Source organism: Hydra vulgaris, chromosome 13 (assembly GCF_038396675.1).
Source record: "Hydra vulgaris chromosome 13, alternate assembly HydraT2T_AEP".
Taxonomy (NCBI): Eukaryota; Metazoa; Cnidaria; class Hydrozoa; order Anthoathecata; family Hydridae; genus Hydra; species Hydra vulgaris.
In genome coordinates, this window is record NC_088932.1 from 56,372,059 (window position 1) to 56,399,787 (window position 27,729).

General features: G+C 28.6%; 1 protein-coding gene across 2 annotated transcripts; it reads right to left on the reverse strand.

The window, feature by feature from the left end:
* Nucleotides 1-764: 764 nt before the first annotated feature.
* Nucleotides 765-7,806, reverse strand: LOC100210291 (26S proteasome non-ATPase regulatory subunit 10). 2 transcript variants are annotated; one of them, XM_065814906.1, is made up of 3 exons: nt 7,651-7,806; nt 5,565-5,733; nt 765-1,282 (listed from the first exon to the last, which is right to left on the reverse strand). In XM_065814906.1, exons 2-3 carry the CDS (start codon nt 5,725-5,727, stop codon nt 816-818), a joined length of 630 nt encoding a protein of 209 aa, XP_065670978.1. In that variant the 5' UTR covers nt 5,728-5,733; nt 7,651-7,806; the 3' UTR covers nt 765-815. The 2 variants fall into 2 exon arrangements, with proteins under 2 accessions (XP_065670978.1, XP_065670979.1); XM_065814907.1 differs by having other exon boundaries at nt 7,628-7,778.
* Between the last annotated feature and the right edge of the window lie 19,923 nt (nt 7,807-27,729).

Here is a 27,729-nt window from a genome sequence, read left to right on the forward strand (position 1 = left end):
TTTTTAATGAATATTAAAAGATATAATGAATACTAAAAGGTATTGTTTTGCAATATGTATTTATTAAAAATAAAAACATATCGTTATTGTAAATAACAAAATAAATAAAAAATTTAGGATGTCGACTTATTCAAAAAAACTTTGATCAAAATCTGACAATTTATTTATAATATAATTTTTTTTGTCGAAATGACTATTTTAGCCAATTGCATAGTAAAACTTCCAACTTCTAACTTTTGTTTTAAATTTCAAACTATTAATTTATTCGAGAGATAAAGAAAAAAAAAAAATTATAATCTTTTTGCAATAAATCATGTAAAACGAAATTTTTGATGTTTTTTAACATTTGTTCTTAATCAATATTTTAATTGCTCGTTAACCTAAAAACAAACGTGAAATTATTTTTCATTACCGCCTCCAATTGATTTTGTCTTCAAAATTTCATTTGGAGGCAGCCACCAATGGCTTTCGCCCCTCAATTAGCGTTGGCCTCCAAAACATTTTGCCTCTAAAAAAAAACTCTGGCTGCGGCCGCCAATAAAAAGGTGGAAGCCACTGAGGGCAGAAGAAAGAACATTTTGCCGCTAAAATTTTTTTGGGAGGCTACCGCCAATCGGGAGGATTGAATTTTAAGCGGAAAAAAGTTAGCCGACTTATTTAGATAAAATCTAAATAAGTCAGAGTTGAAGTTTGCCGCCGGGCGGCACTATCAACTCTGATTTTATCTATTATTCTATTTATGGACTATAATATTATGTCAATACTTTATCGACTGACTGTAAAGATCATAAAGTTATTTACAATAATGTTTTTAATTACGGCAACCAGTCAATATATAAATGTGGATCAAATGTATTGGTCCCCGCCACTTCATCTAATGGAGTTTTTCCGAATTTGTTTTTTACTGAAACATTAGCTCCATTCTCAATAAGAAGTTTGTAGATTTTTAACTGTCGCATTCTTGCCGCAATGTGAAGAGGTGTATCTCCATGGTTATTACACAAATTTACGTTTGCTGATTTCTTTATTAAATAATCTACAACTGAAAACATTTCCTTTCCGACAGCCAGATGCAACGCAGTGTTTCCATTTTGGCTTTGTGAATTAACGTTCACATTGTTAGCACATAAAAGTTCAATTATAGAAATAGCATTTTTTGAGATGCATCTATGCAATGGATAGTTGCCATGCACTGGTTTGTTTACATCAGCACCTAATTTTAATAAAACTTCAACCATTTCGACGCAATTATTCAACACCGCTCTATTTAATAATGTGTTTCCTAAATAGTAAAATAGTATTGTAGTAATATTATAGTAAAATAAACAGCAAAAGAAAAACAAAAAAAAAACAAAAAAACAAATAGAACTGCAAAAGATGAACACAGTTCTCATTCTCGTTATGCGCAAACGAAACTTTCATCAAAATAATATTTTGTTTGATTTAGTTGACCATGTCGAGAAATCGACATGGTCAACTAAAATCGAGTAAAAACTAAAATCGAGTCAAAACTAAAATCGAGTCAAAACTAAATATATAGAACGATTTTCTATTTTACAACAAACCGTATGTATACAGGGCAAGCACAACACAGGGTAATATTTTAGAATTCGAATCTAAAATATTACCCTGTGTGCGTCTTAAAAAGTTAATACTTTTTAAGACCGCACTTTTTTTTTTAAATTTTGGATCAAAGAATAATATTTTATTTCTATTTTAGGAACTTTATGTATCAATACAATTGTATACAAATATGAATTTTATTCAATCAACCAAATTTTTATTTTAAAGCTCTCTATTTGCTCCTTATGATTTTTTAAATCTAATAAAATGATCTGTCAAACTAAGCGGATTATTTAAACTTATTTTTGTGTTAACCTTTTTGAACTTTATGTATCAATACAATTGTATACAAATATGAATTTTATTCAATCAACCAAATTTTTATTTTAAAGCTCTCTATTTGCTCCTTATGATTTTTTAAATCTAATAAAATGATCTGTCAAACTAAGCGGATTATTTAAACTTATATTTGTGTTAATCTTTTTGAACTTTATGTATCAATACAATTGTATACAAATATGAATTTTATTCAATCAACCAAATTTTTATTTTAAAGCTCTTTATTTGCTCCTTAAGATTTTTCAAATTTAATAAAATGATCTGTCAATTTAAGCGGATTATTTAAACTTATTTTTGTGTTAACCTTTTTGAACTTTATGTATCAATACAATTGTATACAAATATGAACTTTATTCAATCAACCAAATTTTTATTTTAAAGCTCTTTATTTGCTCCTTAAGATTTTTCAAATTTAATAAAATGATCTGTCAAACTAAGCGGATTATTTAAACTTATTTTTGTGTCAACCTTTTGGGGATAAAAAAATGTATTTTTTCCCAATGCTTTTATTAACTCGTCTCTGTCTGTTGATCTATCTGTTAACATCATCATTTTATCTATCTGTTAACATCATCATTTTATCTATCTGTTAACATCATCATTTATCTATCTGTTAACATCATCATTTTATCTATCTGTTCACATCATCATTTTATCTATCTGTTAACATCATCATTTTATCTATCTGTTAACATCATCATTTTATCTATCTGTTAACATCATCATTTTATTTATCTGTTAACATCATCATTTTATCTATCTGTTAACATCATCATTTTATCTATCTGTTAACATCATCATTTTATCTATCCGTTAACATCATCATTTTATAAAAACGTCTCTGTATGTTGATCTATCTGTTAACATCTTGCAATCAATTCTCGAGTTACTTCTTGATGTTAGATATTCTTCAAATTTTGCATACATACTCTTGCTGATGACAATACAATATTCAATAATTAGTTTTGCAATAAGTCAATTAATTTACTTAATTTTAGTTAGGTTTATTTTTATATAGGAAGAGGAATAATAACTTTTATATGCGATTAACAAAACTTCATGAAAAATAAATTTAACCGCAATGGCTTAATAAAATAAAACAGTAGGGTAGATGAGCACCTTGGTAATATGAGCATTCTTAAAGATTTCTTAGATGTTAGCAGAGAAGTTAAAGTTGCTATGTATTTTTAAATCGACTTTATGTGGTGATTACAGGAATCAGTACAATTAGCGTAAATCTATATGCAGTAATTAGCGGCTATCATCTAATTAAACTTAACGCCGTTAAGTTTTTTGCGTTGTTAAAATTTTATTATACGTATGAATAAATCTGTGGCACTAAATGTTGATGCTAAAATAATGAAATTAATTTTTTCATAAGGAAAAATATGTTATCTGAAAATCCAATCCATTTTTGTTTGAAAAACAATGCATAGAACTGTTTAGTTTTGACTTTATTTAAAGATGCTATTTTTGTGTAATATGAGCATGCCCAAGTTACCCAGTGATTTTCATTGAAACTACCTAGTTTAAAGTCCTAAAAAAGCAGTGGTTTTAATTGGTTTTTTGAATAAAAACAAAATATAGTAAAAGTTTTTAATATTCTTCAATAATAAATATTTTTCTGTAATTTAAATTCAAAAAAGTTGAATTTTTATCGTTCAAAGGTTTGAGTTTATAAAATTGAAAAAGTTATGATACTTTTTGTTGTTGTTGTTGTTGCGGAAAAAGTTCGGGTGCCCAAACATCTAAGTGGATCATGAGTAGGGATCCCTATATATTGTTTATTCACAAAAATTTTGGATCCAGCTTAATTAATTTTTAAATTATTTCAATTTTCGCTTAAGGTGCTCATATTACCCTAATCTACCCTAATACCAGTAAAAATTGATTGCAAAGTTTGTGTTTTAATAACATATTTAATAACATATAGCATTGGCTTTTAAACATTCGTTTTTAATTTTACTTGCTGGCCTTCAATTCGTTTTTAATTTTACTTGTAAGTACCTTCAAAATAATCTAATAGGGTTGTTTTTGCAGTGTCTAAACGGAGGCGTTTAGATATTGTGTCATTAATGCAAAAAGTAAAATGTTTAATTGTTTTTAAATTGAGCAAAATGTATATTAAAAAGTTTATAGGCTATAGTTATAAAACAGTGACTTGACATTGATCAGACTTATTCAAAAAAAAAAAAAAAAAAAAAAATCTTAGGTATTTAAAAGTTTTCTCAAACAGCTACATCATTTAAAAAAAATCATTTAAATTATTTACAGTTATTGTAACCTATATTTTTAGATTACTTTTCATTTCTTTCAGAAAATCGTTTTAAAAGCAAAATGCAAGTTAATGTTGTTTTTCAAACTTTTATCCCCTGCATATATATTTTTTTAATTAAAAGGTTTAATAAGTTTAAATCGTGTGTGGTAAAATTATGCTAATTAATTTTTTATTATGAACTTATAAGCATCGGGGGGTCAAATACAACTGCTTAATTCTTTATTTCAAATGAAAATCATCTTTTGCACATTTATCTTTTTTTTTTTTTTTTTTTTAATAAATATTTATAGCAAATTATATTAAATAACAATTGATTATTATATATTTTATTAAACACCCACTGTTTTTAGTAGAAGACAAATTATAATAAACCTAGTTTAAAATAGAATAAAAGTAGTTTAGAATAAAAGTAGTTTAGAATAAAAGTAGTTTAGTAAATGAATAAAAAAGATCATCTTTAATATTCTTGTAGATTTACTGAGACAAGTTTTAACTTTACTTTTTCTATGCATTATTTACGAGATTGATTTAACATTTAGTTCTTAACCAATTACCCAAACCTTTTACATCATCTAAAAGAAGTGACAAATAAATAAGTTAAACTTATTTTGCTGTATAACTGTTGAAAACTCTTGGATGTAAAATAATTTTTACTATATTTGAAAATATTGAAGAATGAGTTTAGTGTATTCCTAATATATTGATATACTTAACATTTAATTTAACAAAATAACAAAAAATACATTTTTAAGGCCGTAATTAAATAATGTGATAAAGTGAAATACTTTTTGGTATGAATATTAAATTAATAGAATTCGAAAGCATTCAGCAAGTAACTAGAGGGATATGAAAACTTTTCTATTTTGGAAAAAACCAAATAAACTTTTAGTTTTTCATCAAAATTGATTTGCCAACACATTCGGGTGAGGATCATAAAACATTTTTCAAATTTTACAGATTTTCTACTACTACGCTTTAATTTTTTCTATATATTTTTTTATTATTTTTTAAATTAATTACTTAAATAATAAAATGCTTTTTAAGTATTTTTGGCGCGTTGTTTGTTTTTATAGGTCTTACGAAATTTGAAATCGGTTTTAATCAAACCAAAAAATGTAAAATAATTGTTTAAATATTGCAAGGTTTTTTAATTGTCGATCAAGTTTTTTTTTTATCATCAATCAAGGTTTTTTTAAATAGTACTGTACGGTTAAGATATTTTATACAAATTCAGAGAAATAAATATTTTATTGCGGAGATTTAAGCAGAACGCAAAATATCGTAGATGACTTAACATAACAATTATTAATCAATATGCAAATAAAAAAAATAAAAAATCACGCAAACTGTAAAAAAAAAAAAAAAATGTTATAAAAAAACAAACCTAAATATTCGGCGTTGACGTCAAAATCAAATTCAGTAATCAAACGTTGAGCTTTAGTGAAATCATTTCTGTCGATGGCATTTAACAAATCAGTTTTATAATCTTGTGTTGTTTGTTTTGGTTGTTTGGAGTAACTTGTAAACAATCTCATTCCAAATTGCATCCATATCTACAGAAATATTTTTTACTTCATTTATAATAACACAAAAATTGGAAAAAATATGTTTAATAATTTATTAGTGAAACGATTTTTTCACGTTTGTCTCAATTGAAAACTTATCTCAAGTGAAAACTTGTTTCAAGTAAAAACTTTTCTAAAACAAAAATTATGCACATTTATATTAAAATAAAATTATATTTTATTCTTCTTGATCTGATTATTCTTAACACGACTCTTTTAATATATATTATAAACAGTTTTTGTTAAAAAAAAAAAAATTTAATAAAACAATTTTATTTAAATTTTACTTAAAACAACTTAAGCAAAAAACTACGGTCGTTGAAAAAGTTCATTAATTTTACAAATTTATTAATTTTACAATAGGACAGGAAATAATTAAATATTTATACATCACGTTATTACGAAGTCTACCGACTTTTTACACGTTTCAAATTTGACAAAAAAACGTCTATATAATGCCGTGGCAACCTTTAACATAATCTTTCAGAACAATTTAAAGTTATTTTATCAAATCAGAATAAGGATCTGGCATTTGTTGCAAATTTTGATTTAAATCGACAGCATCAATAACATTTTCTCAACATATTTGCTAGAATAATTTTGCAGCAAGTATTTGCTATCAAAAAACATCGAAATAACTAAAATATAACTCTATAGTATGTTCGTATTTAGTCGTATTACAATATTTCAATATTGCATTGAGAAGCGCCCGGTAAATGTTATAATCAGGGCCGTCCCGAGGGGGTTGCTTAGATACCCCCTTCCTTTAAGATCTCTATGGGACGACCCTGGTTATAGTATTATAAAAATGATGCTCTATTCAAAATAGAGTAGTGGAAGAGGCGGTGTAAATGTTACATGTGTATAATTTCAAACATAGTAATATTTTTGATGAAATTTTAAATTGTTAAACAAATAATTTGTTGTTTCCCTCACTTTTTTTTTCATTAAAAAAAAAGTGAGAGAAATTTTTTATTTGAAATTCTCTTACCCTTAAACCCTAAACTATGAACCTTCTTCAACAAGTCGTTGAACACAACTTGTTGAAGAAGGTTCATAGTTTAGGAGTTTAGTTGAACAAGTTGTTTAGTTGTTTACATAAACTCCTTGTTGAACAAGGAGTTTAAATAAACAAGTTGTTGAACACAACTTGTTGAAGAAAGTTCATGTTTAGGAGTTTTGAATAATTTAGGGCCGCTGCATATAGAAATAAGTAAGGCAAAATACTTCCAGAGGCTTAGGGTAGATTTAAACATGATTATGAGCCAAAAGGTCAATTGCCAGTTTATTACCTCATTATTTACGTGGGTAATGCACATTTTTGCCGTTTTATGTAATAAATACAAATGTTTAGAGTTAAAAACCTTTACATGACATAAATATGAACATGATTGGAGTTAAAAACTTACCAGGAAGTTACTTAATTCGAATATTAAAAATCCAGTTGGGCTACATGCGCGACATTTTGTTGATTGCACAAAGAAACTTATGCGCTAAGTTAAAGAATCTATTGATACATGCTATACGTAAAGTAAAGAATCTAATGATATATGTTATACGTAAAATAACAGTTTAGCATATCAGAAGATTTATTTAACTTTTATCTTCATAAGTTTATTTGAATTGGTTTTTAAAATGTTCTGCATTTATATTTATAAATACTACGTATATTTAAACAACATTAAAAAACTCAACAGTTTTAAACATGTAAATTATACGCTTAAAAAAAAAGATTTATATCAACAATTTACAGAAAGAACTTTTAAGACTGCTAATATTAACAACATACACAAACGTTTTAAAAAAGTTTTAAAACTCTAAAAACATGCTCTAAAAACATGCTCTAAAATAAACAAAATAAAAATAAAAAAAAAAACATTACCAATTTCCAACAAAAAGTCTTACATTTAGTTATTCCAAATAAACAATTTTGTTTAAAGTAGAAAAATTCTTATGAAAGCGCTAAACAAATAATATTGAAGCGATTCGTTTTTTATCAAAATGGATCTATTAACAATTTTAAATAACGCGTTTTAAAACGTAATTTGACCTTAGCGGTATTTGCTAATTTTAGAAATCCTTTGCATAATGCCTATTTAAAAATCCATTGTGTAATAATATTATTTCTAAGTTTTTTTTATAATATAATATATATATATATATATTTTTTTATACAAATATATATATATATATATATATATATATATATATATATATATATATAAATATATATATATATATAAATATATATATATATATATATATATATATATATATATATATATATATCTATATATATATATATATATATATATATATATATATATATATATATATATATATATATATCTATATATATATATATATATATATATATATATATATATATATATATATATATATATATATATTATTTGTTATTATTATTGTTATTATAATTATTATTATTACTCAATGCTGTTGGATTATACTATTTGTTACACATTTATATTTACTTTTAATTGGAGTATATTTTTATTACTAATCATGTAAGCAATTCATAACGATTCATTATAAAATTGATATAAATTTTAAAACCGCCAGGTTGAATGCAAAAAAACGCCATACTAAATGCAAAAAACCGCCAGATTAAATGAAAAAAATCACCAGATTCGTGCAAAAAACCACCAGATTAAATGCAATAACCGGTAGTTTGTATGACAAAGTTATTGGCTTTAAATAGGTTTTATTCATTACATCTTTCTTGTGACAGAATAATCTTGTGATCAACCGAAATTCTGTTTCGGAATAGGTTATGACCGAAATTTTAATTTGATAAAAGTAAAAATACCGAAAAGTACCGATACCGAAATTTCGGTTTCGGTACTTTTTATTCAGTAAAAAGCACAATTACGGTTGAAAAACACGTTTATTTAAAGAAAACAAGTTTGCTTTAAAATAGTATAAGTATTTTAAATCTAAATCAACAATAGACAAAAGATCAAAGACCAAAATCTGATCAAAGAAGTGCCTAATGATTATCTTAATAATTAACCCTGATCCGGATTCTAAATTATCCTCTGGCTGTCTAAATTTGTGGAAGAATTTTAGACAACCAGAGGGTTAATCATTAAGATAATCATTAAGCACTTCTTTGATCAGGGTTAATCATTAATAATAAAATTACGAAAACATTTCGAGTAGTGATGTCAAGCTGGTCCTTGCTAAAACCCCCAGGAGGTTTTTCACCCCTCAACCAACATCGACTGATGTGGAAAGATTATTTTTAACCACTAGAGATATACTGAGTAATAAAAGAAACAGACTATTACCAGATAACCTCGAAAAAATCTTCTTTTGCAGAGAAAACTGCCAGTTGTTAACTTTCGCTATTAACTTATATCACCAACTTATGTATTAAATCTCAATTTGTGAAACACGTGTAATTAATTTTAACATAATACACGTATAAAAAACAACAAATGTAAAATTGCATTTTTAAATAAAATTTTTATAATGAAATTAATTTCGACTAGCCAAAATGTTTGCATCGGTTTCGATAAAATATTTGCTGAAATGTCGGTTTCGGTTTCGGCACCGAACAAGAGTATCCAAAACTTCGGTTTATTTCTATTTCGGCTTTTTTTTCTGTTTCAGTCAATCACTAGAACAATCTAATAATATTATTACCCAGGTCAGTGACCTGGGTAATAATGTATTAGATATGAGGCCACTGATTCTCTGACTACGTAACACTGTAATTTATTACTATTTAACGGATAATGATAATGATAATAATAATGCTATCTTTACTCGCTTTAAGTAAGCAATCAATTAGTTAATCAGTTAAGCCATCGTCATCCAGAGAAACATTTTAATAGTATTTAATAGACGTTTTTAAATAGTTATTTAATAGACTTTTCTCTAATTCGATTGCGCAACTGATTTCTCATCTTCAAAATGAGACCAGTAAGCACAAAAATGTAAACAAACTTTGTAGCTTCGCTCCTAAACAAAAATGTCTTAAACCAACTATAGCATTATCAGACCAAAAAAGGAGAAAAATGTAAGAGGGAATTATTGCTGTATATCATGGTGTGGAAATTCATTTTATAATAACAATATAGATAAAACTAATATTAGTCTACTTTCTTTCCCGAATCAAGAGAAAAAACACGACTTTTTTTTTTTTGTTACCGTTTAATAATATATACAGTTTCAAAACATATAAATAAAAATAAATATTGGCGGGGCAAGAAGACTTATTAAGCCTTATCACGTTCACAAAGCTTGTAACGAAATATTTAAATAAATTTTTTTATTTATGTGAGTTTCAATTTAGGCCTTAAGTGATATTAGTTCAGTTTGCGATAAAAATCTTTAAAAAAAGGAAATAAAGTTCCAAGCTTGTATTTGTAAGAATGTGCTTCGCGATGTAGATCTTAAGAAAACAATATTTATGTTAATGTAATTTTGTAAAAGATTATTATATAGAAGTAAGCGATAATAAAGGTTGTTTTACTTCATCAAATTGGCGACGAAAATAAAAAAAAAAAAATAACAAATAAATAAATAAGAGGGTTTAAATAAACCTTATATTTACCATGGCTATAAAAAACCTTAATCTACCAAACTTTCCACCATTTTCATGTACGGAAGATGCGAGTAAGTTATTTTCTAGCTGGAAACGCTACATAAAACGATTCGAGTTACTTTGCGATTCACTCATAATTACAGATGATAAGCAAAAACTTTCGTTACTTCTTACTTTAATTCGAGATAACACTTCTTACTTTAATTCGAGATACCGCAAGATACGCTGATCACATACCAGCAAGCTGTCGAAGCTTTTAATGAACACTTCAAATCCCAAGTTAACCCGAGCTATGAAATTTTTATTTTCCGTAAAATGGCTCAACGTACAAATGAAACCACTCAGCAGTTTTTCGTTCGATTACACGAACATGCTTTAAAATGCGAGTTTGCCGATAAAGATAAAGAAATTAAACAACAAATTGAGCTTAGTACAAACATTTTAAAACTTCGTAAATACAGTTTTCAAAATCCTAACAAAACTTTATAAGATTTGTTAACTACTGCAAAAACATTCGAACTGATGGACAATCAAATAGAAGAATTGGAGAAAGAAACGAATAAACAAAGCAAAGTAAATACAGTCAAGAAAACAAACCACTAATCAGTAAAGAACCATATAAGATTATAAATGAAAAAATTTGTAATCGATTCGGAACTGAATTTCCGCACACTAATGCGTGTTTAGCGTTAGGGATAACTTGCTACTCCTGCGGAAAAATTGGACATTTTACAACAGTCTGTAAAAGTAAAAAAACAAAAAGAACAGAATACAACAACACATCGAGAGAAATACCAAAAAAACCTATACTGAACAAACCTATACTAAACCAATAAATACAATTTACAAAGATATCAATGAATCCGAAAATCCTCGTGCAAAGTTAAATCAAGGAGACTTGTACTCTGTTAATGCTAACAAGATAAATACTGACGCAGTCGAAAACTTCGAGGTAACGATTGATATAGAAAATATACCAATATCCGTTTTAATAGATACCGGAGCTTCTATCAATATTCTCAACTTTAAAATATTTGAAAAGATAAATAATTTAATCAAAAGACCGCTTCGCCTATATAAATCTAAAACACAGATTATTACTTACAGGGATAACAATCCAAAACTTAAAATTGAAAGGCAAATCAATGCCGTGATAGAAAGTCAAATGAAATTCTTTCAGTCCACATTCTACGTGATTAAAACGCACCACAAAAATCTATTATCTGGAAACGATGCCAAATTACTCGGTTTAATACAATTGAATTAAGCTCTAGTACATACTGACGTCAATGAGAAACCTTTAAACAAACAAAAAAACCTTTAAACAAACAAAATAGTTATGGCGAAAGTAAACGACAAACTTGCCAAACCATGTGGAACATTAGCAAATTAAACAATTCTAAACGTTCCAAAACGACTACAACCACTTATAAACTCATACAAAAATTCTGTTTTTAGCGGGAAAATAGGAAAACTTTCTAACTACCAAGTTAAGTTGAAAATAAATGAAAGTATACCATCAGTCGCACAAAGAGAAAAGAGAATTCTTTTTGCACTTAGAGAAAAAGTTAAAGATGAACTCACAAGCTTGAAGCAGAAGGAATAATTGAAACGGTAATGGACGAAGCGAAACCCTGGATAAGTCCAATGGTAATTGTTCCAAAAAATGACGGTAACCTAAGGGTTTGCGTAGACATGCGAGCCGCTAACAAAGCTATTGGAAGAATGCGTTTCCCGACTCCAAACCTAGACGATGTTATTATAAAACTTAAAGACTCAGCCGTTTTCTCAAAACTAGATTTAATGAAAGCATTTCACCAGCTCAAACTTGCGCCGGAATCGAGATCAATTACTACTTTTCAACCCGAAACTCAAATTAAACGTTTCACAAGACTTAATTTTGGAGTAAATTCTGCGCAGGAGGAACTACAAAACGCTTTACGAGAAGTTTTGAAAGTTATAGAAAGGAACTCTTAATATTGCTGACGATGTTTTAATATTCGCTTTAAATGCAAAACAACACAATTCAATATTACACAAAGTATTAGAAAGATTCAAACAGAGAGGTTTAACTCTAAACTTTAAAAATGCTTATTTGGAAAAGAAAAAGTCAAATTTTTTGGATTTATATTTTCAAAAGAAGGAATGCAACCAGATCCTGAAAAACTTGATAATATCAAAAACATGTCTATACCAGAAAACACTAAGGCTCTCCAAAGCTTTTTTGGGCTTATGAACTATTTTAGGCGTTTCATTCTACACTACTGTACAATTACTTATCCTTTACGAAACCTTCTTCATAAAGATTCATCATGGAACTGGAACTTTGAGTGCCAGCGTGCGTTAGATAAACTGAAAAACACTATGACATTAGACTCATGCGTTGAGTACTTCGATCCCAACAAAGAAACTACAGTCTTCACCGATGCAAGTCTTGTAGACATATCGGCAATCATTGTACAAAACACGCCAAATAAACAAGACTTTAAACTCATATGCTATAATTCAAAAGCGCTGTCATCTGTACAACAACGCTGCTCTAAGCTGGAAAGAGAATATTTAGCTATAGTGTACGCCTGCGAACAAAACAGGACATACCTGTTTGAACACCCTTTTAAAATGTACAGCGATTACGAAGCTATTGTGAAGGTTTTAAACAACCCAAATGCTGCAGTACCACTTCGCATTGAGAGTATGACTTTACGATTACAGGGATATTCTTTTGATTTACACTACGTCCAAGGAAAACATAATATATCTGATTATTCAAGTTGACACCCGGTAGACCCTTGTGATAACGAAAAGCTAGAAAAGTATGTCAACTTTACTGCTGATGAAGCATGTTCTAAAGCCCTTTCACTACTAGATATTCAAAGAGAAACTAAAGCCAATCCTATTCAACGAATACTTACAGAGTTAGTCGCCACTAATACCTGGTATAAACTAACACATCCGAATTGCCCTCCAGAAATAAGAAAGTTTCAAAAAGACAGTAAATCAAACATCAGACGTTATCCTAAAAGCAAATCGAATTATCATTTTACGATCACTAGATATTACGGTTATACAACTGGCGCATAATAGTCACATGGGACTCGAGAAAACCAAAGCACTACTTAGACAGAAAGTTTACTTTCCTGGCCTAGACACTAAAGTAGAACAATATATAAAACAATGTGCAATTTGTCAAGCACTTGGTAAACAAAATCCACCAGCCGAGCTATTATTCACACCAACACCATCGGAAGTTTGGGACACAGTTAACATAGATTTCCTTGGTCCTTTACCTAACGGATTTTATTTGGTAGTTCTCATAGACCAAAAATCAAAATTTCCGATTGTTGATATTATAAATAACACATCCGCTGACCTTCTAATTGATTTTCTACAGAAAATGATCACAGTATATGGAATACCGAAAAAAATTATCAGCGATAATGGACCACCTTTTACTTCGTTCAAATAAAGATGTTTTTTAACAAACTGAATATTGAACATAAACGAATCACGCCGCTTTGGCCGCAAGCTAACTCACAAGCCGAATCATTCATGAAACCACTGATGAAAACAATACTAGCAACACACATTAAAAGAAGAGACAGGAAAAAGCAGTTATACAACTTCCTGTTCTCCTACCGTACCACTCCTCATTGCACAACTCGGATACCACCATCTACACTCATGTTCAATTGCCTTACAGGTTTCACAATACCCTCATTTAGACAAGGGTTGATACAAATATTAATGATCAAGCCAAGAAGAGACAAGAAAATGCTAAGTTATACAGAAAGAAATACCATGATTCAAAAAACCACGCTTAAAATCCAAATTTAAATATTGGAGATACAGTACTGATAAAACAAAAAAAATATAACAAAACTACAGCACCGTTTGAGTTTAAACCTTACACAATTACGGCAAAGAACGGTACAATGATTACTGCCAAATCTCCCGTTCATAACTCGCAAAAAACTCGGAATGCTTCACACATGAAGAAAATACCAATGGATATACAATTCAATCCAACACCAATTAAAGAAGAGGATGACGAGGAATACTCTCAGAACGAATCAGTTTCACCAGTAAAGGAAATAACAACTACTATGCCGATACAACGAAGCCATTATCAAAAACCGAATCCGAAAACATATCCAAACAGAGAAAGATGTCCTATAGAATTATGGAGGAAATATTAAAACATTCCCGAACTTAAATAGTAAAACATTTCATTTAAAGTAGAAGGGGAAGATATAAGAATGTGCTCCGCGATTGAGATCTTAAAAAAACTACATTTATGTTAATGTAATTTTGTAAAAGATTATTATATAGAAGTAAGCGATAATAAAGGTTGTTTTACTTCATCAAAGTATTCATTTAAGACATGACAAGAAAAATTACTGTGTATACAAATACAACACCGGACCACTATGGACCACACCGGATCGCAACGGACCACAATGGACCACTATGGACCACAATGGGCCACACCGGACCACAATAGACCACACAGAAGTCTGAAAAATCATTTTTGAATATTTCGCGAAAGTCATATGTGCAATAAATAGTCATGCTTGCAAATGGCAGTAAAGACCATTTTTATTTAATAATATAGTTTTAAATACTATTGATTTTTCTCAAAAATGTAATTTTGATTCTTTTAAACGGAATATAAAAAAACTTGGGTCATAAACCACAAAACCTATATCATAACTACGGAAGTCAAGCTACTATTTTTTTTAAAGTAGTTTATTATGTTATAAAAAATATTTTATTTTGAAATAAAAAATTAATTTAAATTCAATTGGTCTGCTAACGTCACAAATAATATATTGAGGCGCTTAATTAATGTTACCTACTTAAGATTAAAACGTCGACGTAAAGATAAATCTGTCAAAAGTCCATTTATTATTGGACCAATTTTTATTCACAGTCACTTTAATTTAGATACTTTTGGACGTTTTTTTGCACATCTTGCTCTGGGTTTTAGAGAATGCAATACAGGCCAACTTATCTTGGGATCAGATCTTCGTCTGATTAGTAAAAATTAGTAAAATATTACATTTTACCAATTTTTATTAGTTTTTCTATAAAATTACGTTTTTAGTCATTGATCATGATCAGGCTTGCATTGCATTGTGCAATGGATTTGTATTTTCCAAGGTTTGGACGTGTAATTTGCAGAAAACCCCTTCGACAAAGCGTTTTGAAAAAATTTAATCGTGTCACAGGTACACATAATGCAATAAAAAATCTGTTGCTGAAGGTATATTTAGTGATAAAGGTCTATCATCTTGCCGCAGCACCATTTAATTTAAAAAGGATGTTGAGAGATTGCGTGAAAACGTTCTCGGAACGTGTCCAGAGGTTAACTCTTTTACTTGATTTGTTGCTAATTTTATTACAAAATAGGGTTACTTAATGTTTTTTTAAATGCACTTAGTTTATTAGTTTTGATTAAACATTTTGTCTATTCAGGAGTTTTTATCGTACTTTAATACTCGCTTAGTGGTAAATCTTCGCAACAACGTTGTTATTGGTCTTCCTAATCGGACAAAAAACAACAGCAAAAGTATTAATCATGTGCTTAAAAGTTATACGCATTAGAAAACTCAGCAGATTTAGTTGAAAAGCTCAAGTTATTATACGAAGGCAAACATATTGAAACAGGTCGTTCTTTGTGTGATCTTGCTGATTTTGAACTAAAACCAAGCCAATTTTTAAAGGTAGTAAAATCAAAATCAAAATGTAACCCATCACTTTATATTGGATATTTAAAAAGTTTTTGTACAATCTTTTTATTTTTCAAGAACAAACTACAACATTTTTATTTTTAGCTTGTTTTATTTTACAATTTGAGAATATTTACAATACGTACGCATTTAACGAAAATTCTTTTCTAAATGCTCTAGTGAAGCCTTCTTTTGATATCTGTTCTTACTTGGCTTCTAACTTTATTTTGCCTGGTCATGATCAATGACTAAATGTTATATTATAGAAAAAATAATAAAAATATATATTTTACTAAATGTTATTAGTTTTTAAATAATCTGTCTAGAAATCACGACAAAAAAATATTTGTGAAAATTACTATTTTTAATGTGAGTACACTTTCTATTGCACTATATGACTTAAGCTCAACTAAAATGGTTTTCAGACTCCAGTGTGGTCCAGTGCGGTCAGGTGTGGTCCGGTGTAATACGTATACACCCTTATACATAACTGGATTTCACAAATAGTGAAAATTTTCAAAACTGTAAGTTGTTGTTATCCGAATTAAAGAAGCATCTAAAAAAGACTGGTAGTAGTTTATGAATATGTCTTGCTTGAAAAACGTGTTTAGCTACAAAAAAGATGATAAATGTTTTAACTTGTTCACTGGCATGAGAAAAAAAAAGTTTGTCATTTTATTTGAATATTTAAATCCTTGAAATGAATGTGAAAATATGAAGTATTATCCTTAACATCATTTTGAGGAAAAGTTACCCAAAAAACTGTTTACATATCCTTCATATTTTACACCAGAATCTGGTTATAGGTCAAACATAAAATTTTATTATATGTTTGACCTATAACAAGATTCTGGTTATAGGTCACACATGAAATAATATAAAAATATAACCGATTGACCAACTATTTATGTTTTTAACAAGGCTTAGACTTTTTTTATTTAAATTTTACTTCATGGTTATTTAAGTGACCAAAATCTACTATGTCAAGGTCTTATTATAGGTCAAATTTGGTATACCTTAAACTTGGTGCAATACTATTTTGGCCTAATTTAAATCACCTAAAACTTAACAAACCGTAATGTTTCAAAGAAACTTATCCTAAAATGAAAGTTATTATTGACTGTATTAAGTTGGTTTGTCAAAGACATTCAAGCCTTACATTTCAAAGTAGCTTGTTTTCCCACTATAAGCATCATTTTATCTTTAAAGGATTAGTCGGAATTATTTTTTTTGGTGCAATAGCATTTTGTTAGTGAACTACAAGTTGATTCTACGTTTTGTTAGTAAACTACAAGCTGGTTCAAAATTTTATAGTAATTTCTGATACTGAAATAGTTAAGCAATTAAGACTTTTCAAAAAGAATGCTATACCCAATAGGCAAAGAATGTACTGTTTATGTCCATTCGTTCAAGTCCAAAATGGTACGCCTTGGGACATCCAATTGACGTCAAAAAAAGTCCAAGTCCAAAATAGTACGTCCTCGGACGTCCATTGGACGTCCGCATCCAAAAGAGGTTTATTCTCTTCTCTGTGTGCTACTTTTACGCATGCGTGAATGTAAAATATTTTTTAAATGGTTAAAAAACATAGTTTTTTAACCATTTTAAAAATATTTTTCAATCACGCATTCAATTTTTAATGCTAAAAAACTCAACTATTTAGTTATCGAATACTAACTAGTAGTTAAACTATATAGCTATATGATGATTTTATTTAGATTAATAAATTTAATTAACAAATATGGACTGCACACGGTAATCAGATAGGTAAAATATTTTTCCTTCCCAAAGTTTATTTTGTGAGTTGATATATATATATATATATATATATATATATATATATATATATATAATATTATTATATATATATAAAATTAATATATATATATATATATATATATATATATATATATATATATATATATATATATATATATATATATATATATATATATATATATATATATATATATAATATTAATACAACATTAATTGGAAGTCTTAGATATTTTGAATACGCAGTTCAAAACATTCGCATCCTTTTTTAGATGATGTCAAAGATTTGTGCAACCGAAATGAACCGAAATGAAATCTATTAAACTTAATGCAAAACAAACAAAAAAGTAAAAGTTTATGTCCTAACAAATATATTTCCAAAAAAAGAGCTTCAAAATTTAAACTATGCAATAGATTGTTGGGATCTAAAAGATCAAAAAATTAATTTCAATGTTATTCTTGAGTTAAAAATTCAAAGGTAAAATTGTTTCTTTTTATTTATTTTATTTGTTTGTATCTTATTTCTTCTCCAAACTTTTGAAATAGTTTAACCTATATATATATATATATATATTATATACTGTAGGCGATAAATGAAATATAAATTAGGAATTTTTATAGTGGTATTTCATAAAACGATTGTCTTCTTAGAATTAAATATTTAGTTTAAACAAAATCTTCGCACGAGAGTTAATGAAATTATTATTAACTAATTTTATTAACTCTATTTAAATTAACATGAGCAGTTTTTAAAATGATTTTAATGAGCAAAATGTGCATTAGGGTGTTGACATTTTGGTAAATATTTGGTATCTTCAATTTCCTGTATAAAAAACAGATGAACTTTGGTTCGAAAGTAACTTAAAAGTCATTGCTTTTATTTAAGTTTTTGATAAAGGTCACCCACCATGACCCTTGATTACACACTTGCTCCCATATATCAGTTAATTTTTTTTCTTCAAAAGTATATCAACCTGGGTCTCAAAAGAACCAGAATTTTATAGTAATTTCAAAATTCATAAACTTTTCTAATGAAACCTATTTTTTAAATATATTGCAAACAAAATGCCATAAAAAACGACCTTTTCAGTTTTTAGTTAAAAATGTTATTTTTTTGTATATATATTTTAAACAACTTATTTTTATTTGAAATCATTATTATTTCTGAAATCTCTATGAAATCTTGGTTCTTTTGAGACCCAGGTTGACATACTTTTGAAGAAAAAAAATTCACTGAAATATGGGAGCTGTGGTGGGTGACCTTTTTCAAAAATTAAATAAAACCAATTTCATCTGTTTTTTATACAGGAAACCAAAATTTTTATACAGGAGATACCAAAAGATTTAACAAAGAGATACCAAAGATTTTATACTGGAGATACCAAAAAGTCAGCATCCTAATGTACAATCATTTTCTTCTTTAACGTCGTTAACTTTAAAGATTAAATTTCTTAATTAATTATTATTTGAAATTGTGGTAACTAAGTGTGTAACTAAGAACATTTTTTTTTCATTCAATCTTTTCATTTATTTTCTCGTAGCTTTTTCCGCCCTTAGCCACGAATGAATTATTTTTAAATAAATTTAAAATTATTATTGCGCGTATGACCTTTTTTTTCTATTATTGAATTTTAAAAGATTTATCAAACGTCAACCTATTAAAATGGAGGCGAATCAACTCATTAAAAAAAGATAAACAACGATTTCATTTTTGATAATACTTGAATCAAAGTTAAAACAACCGCACAGTGACTCAAAACAACAAAAAAATGGTAATAAACCCCTCACAACTTTTTTATAAATTAAGTGCCCTTTTTTGAATAATATTAAATTGCAATAATTATTTATTTTAAAAGAATAAATAATTTTTTGATAAATCTTTTATTGTGTATTTTATAGTAAAAAGAAGTGAAAAAATTTGTTATTATTTTTAAAGAAATCTGAAAAATGTGAGATTTTTATTTAACTAAAATAGAGTACTTTTAATTTAAATAAAAGTGTATATTTATTTTGAAGATAATCTTTTGACCCTATATATTTCAAATTTACTAAAAAGAAAAAAAAAGTCTGATTTTTTTGTTCAAGTTTGAAGACTTTTTGGAAAAAAAGGCAGCAAATAATTGCATTTTTTTGGTTTATAAATCAGCTAAAAAAATGTTCCACCGAGTTCCAAAATTATATTTTTTTTTTCTAGTTAGTTAACATTTCTACTTTTAAAATATAAAGAGATTACTGCGGTCTCCTGCGGTATTGGAAGTTATTAAAGAAATACAAGTGTTGTCAAACACTTAAAAATCTTGTTTTCCGCCATTTTTGAAAGTATTTTGTTATAATCAAACATATGAAAATGGCGGGAAACTTAAATTTTTTACTTGTATTACTTTTTTTACTTGCATTACTTGCTCTAATATAGTTTTTAAATCATAAATATTAAATATAGCTTTAAAAAACGTGCTTTTGTCATTATATACTATTTAAAATTTTGTTAAAATATTTATTGACAATTTTAAAGAACGATTTATTATTCGATAAGTACAACATGTTTGAAAAAGCTTAACTGAACAACTTTATTATTTCCTGTAATATAAAGTTAACTTAGTAATATAGTGTTTTTACAAGATGTAACAATGTGACAATTGTTAAAGCCATAACAAAATAAAATTTTAAACAGTGTTAAGTAAAAAAATATATAATGTAATTTAAAATGTTTCTGATATATTAGCTTTATTATATTGATGGTTCTTAAAAACAATAACAATGAAAAGATTAGATCTTATCCCAATTATACGTGAATTAGGAGTGGATAAATTAAGATTATGGAAGGATTTAATACTGAATACTGAAGAAATTTGCAAGGAAAACTTAAATAAAGTAAAGGTTGCTTTAGTTATATTTAATTCAAAGGTGAAGAAAAAACTAAAACAATATGGACAAGATTATGGACTAAAACAATGTGGAAAAAATTATGATACATTTATACAAAAAGAAAATCGTTGGCTTCAAAAAAATCTTATGAACAATAAAAATGGGTATTTTGGTTCTGGAAGGCCCCATAAACAATGGAGTGTTTTTGGAGAGCGAAGCAAAAGAAAAAAAAAAGAAAAGAATAGTTCTTTTCTTTTTTTTTTCACTGGACATCATGAAGCTCTATTTTAGCTTCTGCAAAAAGTGCAGCTGCTGAAGAAAAAAAAAAGCTTCTATTTTAAAAAACAATATTTCTAATGTTTTAGAGATAGAAAAAGTTGATGAAACTTTGGATAAAACCTTTCCCATTAATATGAGTGTAGAGGAGCTCTTGCGTTAAAAATGAACACTAATCTCAGCGATAAACAATATCAAATGATCAAAAACTCAGCTCTGGTACACAATGTACATATTTATCCTACCTTGTACGATATTTTTGAGGAAAAATTGAAATGCTATCCTGAGAATATACACTTTTCTGAAATTTCTGCAAAACTCTTTAAAGCATGTTAGATCAAACTGTGAGTAGAATAACTGAAATGATTGATATGCCTAATTGTGGTCAAGGTAACGAAATATTTGGAGTTTTATATGGAAAGATTGGTTTTGATAGAACATCGAGCCAAAGTATTTATAAACAGAAATACGTGTGAAGAAAATCTTTTTAGTACAGCTTTTGTGCCTCTATTGCTCAAAGTAGAAGATGGCAAAATTTGGAAAAATGGAAATCCTTCAAATTGTCACTTTTGTAGACCTCTTCATCTACAATATAAAAAAGAGAGTCCAATTTTATCCAGAGAAGAAGAATCAAATCTAAACAATCAAATAAATACCTTAAAGACGTTTTGAAAAGTTTTTGATATTGCAGGAAGAAAGGTGACCTTTAATATCAGCTATAGAGTTGATCTTACAATGTTTGATAATAAAGTAGTTAACACACTTACAGATACAAAATCCACTCAATCATGCAATGTGTGCAATGCTAAACCCAACAAAATGAACACTATTGATTTATTAAAAGCAAAAACTGAGAATGAGTCAGCCTAGGGGCTAGGAGTTTCAGCTTTGGATTGCTGGATAAGATGCTTGGAATATATTCTTCATTTGAGTTATAAAATTGAAATTAAAAAGTATAAGCCAAAAACAATTGAGGAAAAATTATCTGTAGACTTAAAAAAAAAGAGATTCAGGTACTCTTCAGAAAACGGTTAAGCCTATATGTTGACATGCCTAAAACTGTGTCTGGAAATACCAATGACGACAATACTGCAAGAAGAGCATTTAAAAATAGTGAAGTTTTTTCTAAAATTGCTAAAGTTGATTGTGGTATAATTGAAAGATTGCATAATATTCTTATAAAAATATCTTGTGGATATTATATTAATATCAATGAACTAGATTTATACTGCACTGAAACAGCTAAACGTATAGTTAGTTTGTACGACTGGTAGGTTATGCCTCCTACTGTACATAAACTGCTACTGCATAGTTCTTCTATATCACATAAATTACCTTTGCCAATTGGGATATATTTGGAAGATGCATTGGAGTGTTTAAATAAACAGATAAGAAACTCTAGACTTAAGCACACGGCAAAAATATCAAGGTTAAACACAATGATGAATCAGATGTACTACCTTCTAGTAAGATCAGATCCAAAAGTATCAAGCATATCTTTTAGAAAACATAAGAGCTATTGAGCAAAACCGTTACCAAACGAAGTTATTAAATTGATTGTAATGCAAATAATAAAATAAATGTAACAAAATATAGTTTTTTTTCTCTATGTATCAACATCCTTTAAAAACAATTTTTTTTTAAATATCAAGTAAAGCAATTAATCAAGATAATTTGTTTGTCTTGAAGATTCTAAAACTTAAATAAAAAATATTTTGTACGCGTATAGTCACCTTTAACGCGCGCATACGCGCATTATACGCGTTGAAGAAGCGCATAAAAAAAATTTATTGACAAATTTGAAATCTTTGACCCAAAAATTAATATTTTGATAAATAACATTATTTATTTACAACTTATGTCAAATTTTATTTATTTTTTGCCGTTTTTTGATCGTCCTGAGTCACTGTGCACCGGTTGAAAAAAAAATAGTCTACAGTAGAAATTTACAGCTAACGACAGCTCAAAAATGGGTAAATACTACTCTTGCAAAATATAATGCAAATCATGGTCAGAGATAGAAAATAATGGAAATGCTACTGCATTAAAATGTACTGTATGTCGTCAGTATGCTATACTTATAAAAGATTTACATGGAATGGGGAAGCAATTAAGGTAGTTTTCGAATACCTCGCAGTGGCGCAGTTGATCATGCAAATGGATTGCCACATCAAAGAGCATCTGAATTTGCAATGAAAAGTAAAGGGATGGATGTGAGCGAACGTATTGATATATTAAGCAACCTGGAAATAGCAATGCGGCAAACTGACATTTTATCAAGCCTGAAAACCATGATTAAGAAAGATTTAAATTTAACCAGGAAAAAATTTGAGGTCGCATACTTTATTGCTAAAGAAGAGCTTCCGCTTATACCCAGAAATACTACGCTTGGAAGGAAATCAGGGTTAGAATTCGGCCAAGCTTATAGAAACAAAATAACTTGTGGAACTTTTATTGACTACATTGGATTGAGTTTGTTAAACAGTCTTAGGAACAAATTGAAAGTACGAAATTATTTAAGTATTTTGATTGATGCATCAACCGATGTTTCGTGATTGAAAAAGAAGCTATATTTATTATCAGCTTCGGTCCAACTCTTATAGTAAAGGCTGAGATCCGCGTTAAATGTTCTTCTTTTTTCTGATCTTGAATATGGAACATCTAATGGAGTTTTCTATATAATCAGTCAATCTTTTGAATCAAAAGGCATCGAAAATTATAAAACTAAGTTAGTTGGTTTTGGCACTGATGGCGCAGCTGTAAATAGAGGAAGTAGGACAAGTATAAATTTATTACTTTAGACAGAAATTCCATGGTTAACTTTTGGTTGGTGTGTTGCACATTGCCTAGAGTTAGCATTAAAAGATAAATTTGCAGAAATTAAAGCGTTTAATGAAGTTGACAAAATCATTTTGAAAATGTATAACATTTGAAATCCCCCAAAAAGTTAAGGCAGTTAAGAGAGCTTACTGCTATCCTTGAACAGGGTAATGCATTTGACCTTGCAGGTATTTGCATTTAATTTTTTTTAATATTTTATTTTTAAAAAAGGTGCTTTATAAAATATTATACTTTATTAAATTCTCTTTTTTTTATACAACAAAACATTTTATACTACAATAGGGTAATTAAGTTATTATATAAATAAGTATAAATAAAGTTATTATATAAATAAGTATAAATAAAGTTATTATATAAATATATAAATAAAGTTATTATATAAATACATAAATTTATACTACAATCGGGTACTGAGCAACAAAAAAATTGTATGCAGTAAAATATATTATGCAAGGAAAATTTTATAAAATCATAAATTATTTTTGCTATAATAAAAAGGAACACGCTGGATTTCACATAAAATTCAAACACTTGAGATGATTTTAGATATATATATGGAGTTTATATGAAACATCTCGAAAACATGTCTGCAGGTTTGAGCTTTATTTACACAAGCAGAAAGAGCAATATTTACAAAAAGAGAATATTTACACAAGCAGAAAAAGCAAACTTTAAAGGGTACCATCAGAAGTGAAATCACGGAACCTCTTTATATAGCATTATTTATAGAAATTTTATCACCAGCTAAGTTGTTGTTGTTACCTTTTCAAAACAACAAAATTGATTTAGCAGCATCTTCTGGATTTGTTGAACAAGCTAAAAACAGTTAGGTTCGCCTACAAAAAACAGTTAGTTTCACTTACAGAAAAAATATTTTAATGATTTACCAACAGTCAAACGTTTTCTTGCAAAAGTAACAAACAGTAATCTAAAGTATTCATTTCAGGATGTTGTGCTTAATTATTTTAAAAATGTACTAACTTTAGTAAAGAATTCAAAAACAATGACTGTAGCATTAATTACCAAATCCATAGAAGAGCATTTAGAAACTCAAAATTCAGTTCATGACATGTATTGAATGTTAATTCTAAACACTGCTGGTTGGTTACAAAATAACACCAATAATTCATTTGCTAATGATAACATCAAAAAATTGTATGACTTTTATAGTATACCGTTACGTAATGCTGGCTTCACTGGGAGTGTAAACAATATGTTAGATGCTTGGCATAGCCTAGCTGATTATACTGTCAAATGTTTGGCACCGGATTTTTTCGAGTTATTTTAAAAAAGAGTGAAATCCAGAACTGCTTCTTGTTGAACTGTTGTTTGTATTGCCTGTTTCGAATGGAAAAGTTGAGCGTTTTTTTTCCTCCTATGAATCGAATTATAATAGATACTAAATCGCTTAAATGAAAAACGATAGAACAATTTAATTCAGGTGTGCATGGATAAAACAAAAAAAGTGTTGAATTTGATTTGAATCCTGCAGTTTAATTATGGGCTGAAATATGTTGAGAAGGCCAGTACAGAAAAGCAGAAAAATTTATTCTAAAATGGAAATAAAACCAACTATAAAAACACTAATTTGATTTAGAATCATCATCTGACGAAACTGTGGGTTTAGAATCGTCATTCAACAAAACTTTAGATCAGGAGTCAGACGAAACATTTATTTGAACACATATTTATTATGATTGTTATAGTAGTATTTCATAAATAAAATTTCTTTTAGTCGCAAGTATTCAGTTTAATTATTTTAAATATTTTATAAAATTGTTTTTTAATTTAAAATAAAATATAACATTAACGGGGATTAACCAAGCCAGTTTTGGTTCTTGCTGGAGTGTTATGGGTGCCCAAATAATATTTATTAGGGGAAAGAGGGGTAATTAGTACCGCTGTGCAATTCGTACCAGCGTCATTGTTCTTTTTCTAATTCGTTGAAATTGGTGGAAACACGATAAAATCAAGCCAGCAGATGAAATATGTATACTGACCAAAAAATGGCGGAATCGAACGTTAAAGAAAGGAGGTAAGTCTGTTTCCCTTTTTTTACACTATTTGATGTAATAATTAGGGGTCGTCCATAAAGTACGTACGCTCATAGGGGGAGGGGGGAGTTCTTCAAAAAGCGTACAAAAGCGTATGGGGGGGGGGGGTTCAATGTAAAAGTAAGTACTTCGATTTTCTAATTTATCACAATTAACCAGCTAATCAATAGAAAAGTTACATTCTGACTAAAGATTCTAGTTCGCCAACATAAAAAGATGTATGGTATATGGACTAGAGGGTATAGTTTTTCTCTATGCACACACATGTATCGCACCCTCAGAATTTTTTGATGCTCCAGATAGGACACTTTCACACATCGTGTAAACTCCTAACTTAAGTTTGTTTATATCTATGCCAAATGAGGAGGCCTTGCAAAATATCGGGATGGCGGAGGCCTGTGAACAAAAGCCCTAAAACGCTTACCCTCCCCTGCCCATACGTGAGGGCACTAATGTAGTAAAATTTTCAACTTTACTATCTAAAACTAAATTTAAATTTATTGACAGATTTTAATTTTTGTAGAAAAATATTTTAAATTACAAAAGTTATGACCATGCAAATATTCCGACCCCCAAAATGAGAGGGAAGTAAATTTTGCATGGTCATAACTTTTTTGTAATTTACAATATTTTTCTACAAAAATTAAAATCTGTCGATAAATTTAAATTTAGTTTTAGATGGTAAAGTTAAAAGTTTTGCTGCATATTTCCCTCAGGGAAATATGTAGCAAAACTTTAAATAAACTTTAAATTTAACTTTTAACTTTACCGGGAAGGGGGGAGGCAAACGTTTTAGGGCTTTTTGTTCCCAGGCCTCTGCCATCCTAATTTTTTGCAAGGCCACCTCATTTGGCATATAAACAAACTTAAGTTTACATGATGTGTGAAAGTGTTCTATCTGGAACATGAAAACATCCTGCGGAGGCCCATGCACACATGCCACTTCTTATATACTAGCCATGAGGAAGACCAATTTTTTGAGTTGACAAAAAACAGGTTTTAGCAGGGCCGTGGTTGATGGATCGGAGTCCCCCCCAAAAAAAAATAAAAATAAAACGTGTCATTGGCGTCTCAAAATCTTCCAAATTTGACCGCTAGGTTTTGCTAAAATAAAAAGCTTCTTAAATTAGCAAAAGGGCATAAAATTTCCTGTTGCCCCCTCCCCTTCCAATTAAGAGGTATAGGCTACCCTCATCATTGGGTTTTACCCTTTGTTTTCAATATTACTGATCTCGCGTAAGACTCGTTTTTTACTTACTAAAGAGGGGTGCCAGAAAAAAACGTCCGCCTTATACCAAAAGTATAGTTTATATATATTTGATTCGTTATTAAAACAAAGAAAAATGATTATACGGATTTCTCCGCGAATCAAACCTGGATCTCCGCCGACTATTTCCACCGCATTAACCTCTCGGCCAAACATACGCTCTACTCTAAAACAGTTTAAATTTATTTAAATTATTATTTGCATATATACTTAAGGACATTTTTAAAATGCGCAAACAAAAAGTTTTGGGGTCGTATAAAGTATCTAAGGTACTCTCCGTTTTTTTTTTTTAAATAAACATTTTTATTGAGAAAATAAAGTTGGGGGGGGGGTATTTGAGAAACGTACGTACTTTTTAGGGGGGGGGGGGGATAAAAGTAAGCATGGCAACAGGGGGGAGGAGGGAGGGTCAAATTTCAAAATTTTTTGCGTACGTACTTTATGGACGACTCCTTACACTGTCCTACTAGTCGTACCTTGCAGGCGTGGATATACGTAACTTATTTATATTTTTTTATGGTGTTAGCCCATCCATTCTTCTTCATTAATAAATATGTTTTTTTCCGATTCACTTTGCCCATTAAAACACTGAAGTAAAAAAAT

Coding starts and splice junctions, on each gene's coding strand:
- LOC100210291 (XM_065814906.1), bottom strand. CDS start 5,727: ATGCAATTTGGAATGAGATTGTTTACAAGTTACTCCAAACAACCAAAA. Junction 1,283..5,564: donor CGTCAACGCCGAATATTTAG/GTTTGTTTTTTT, acceptor TTTACTATTTAG/GAAACACATTATTAAATAGA.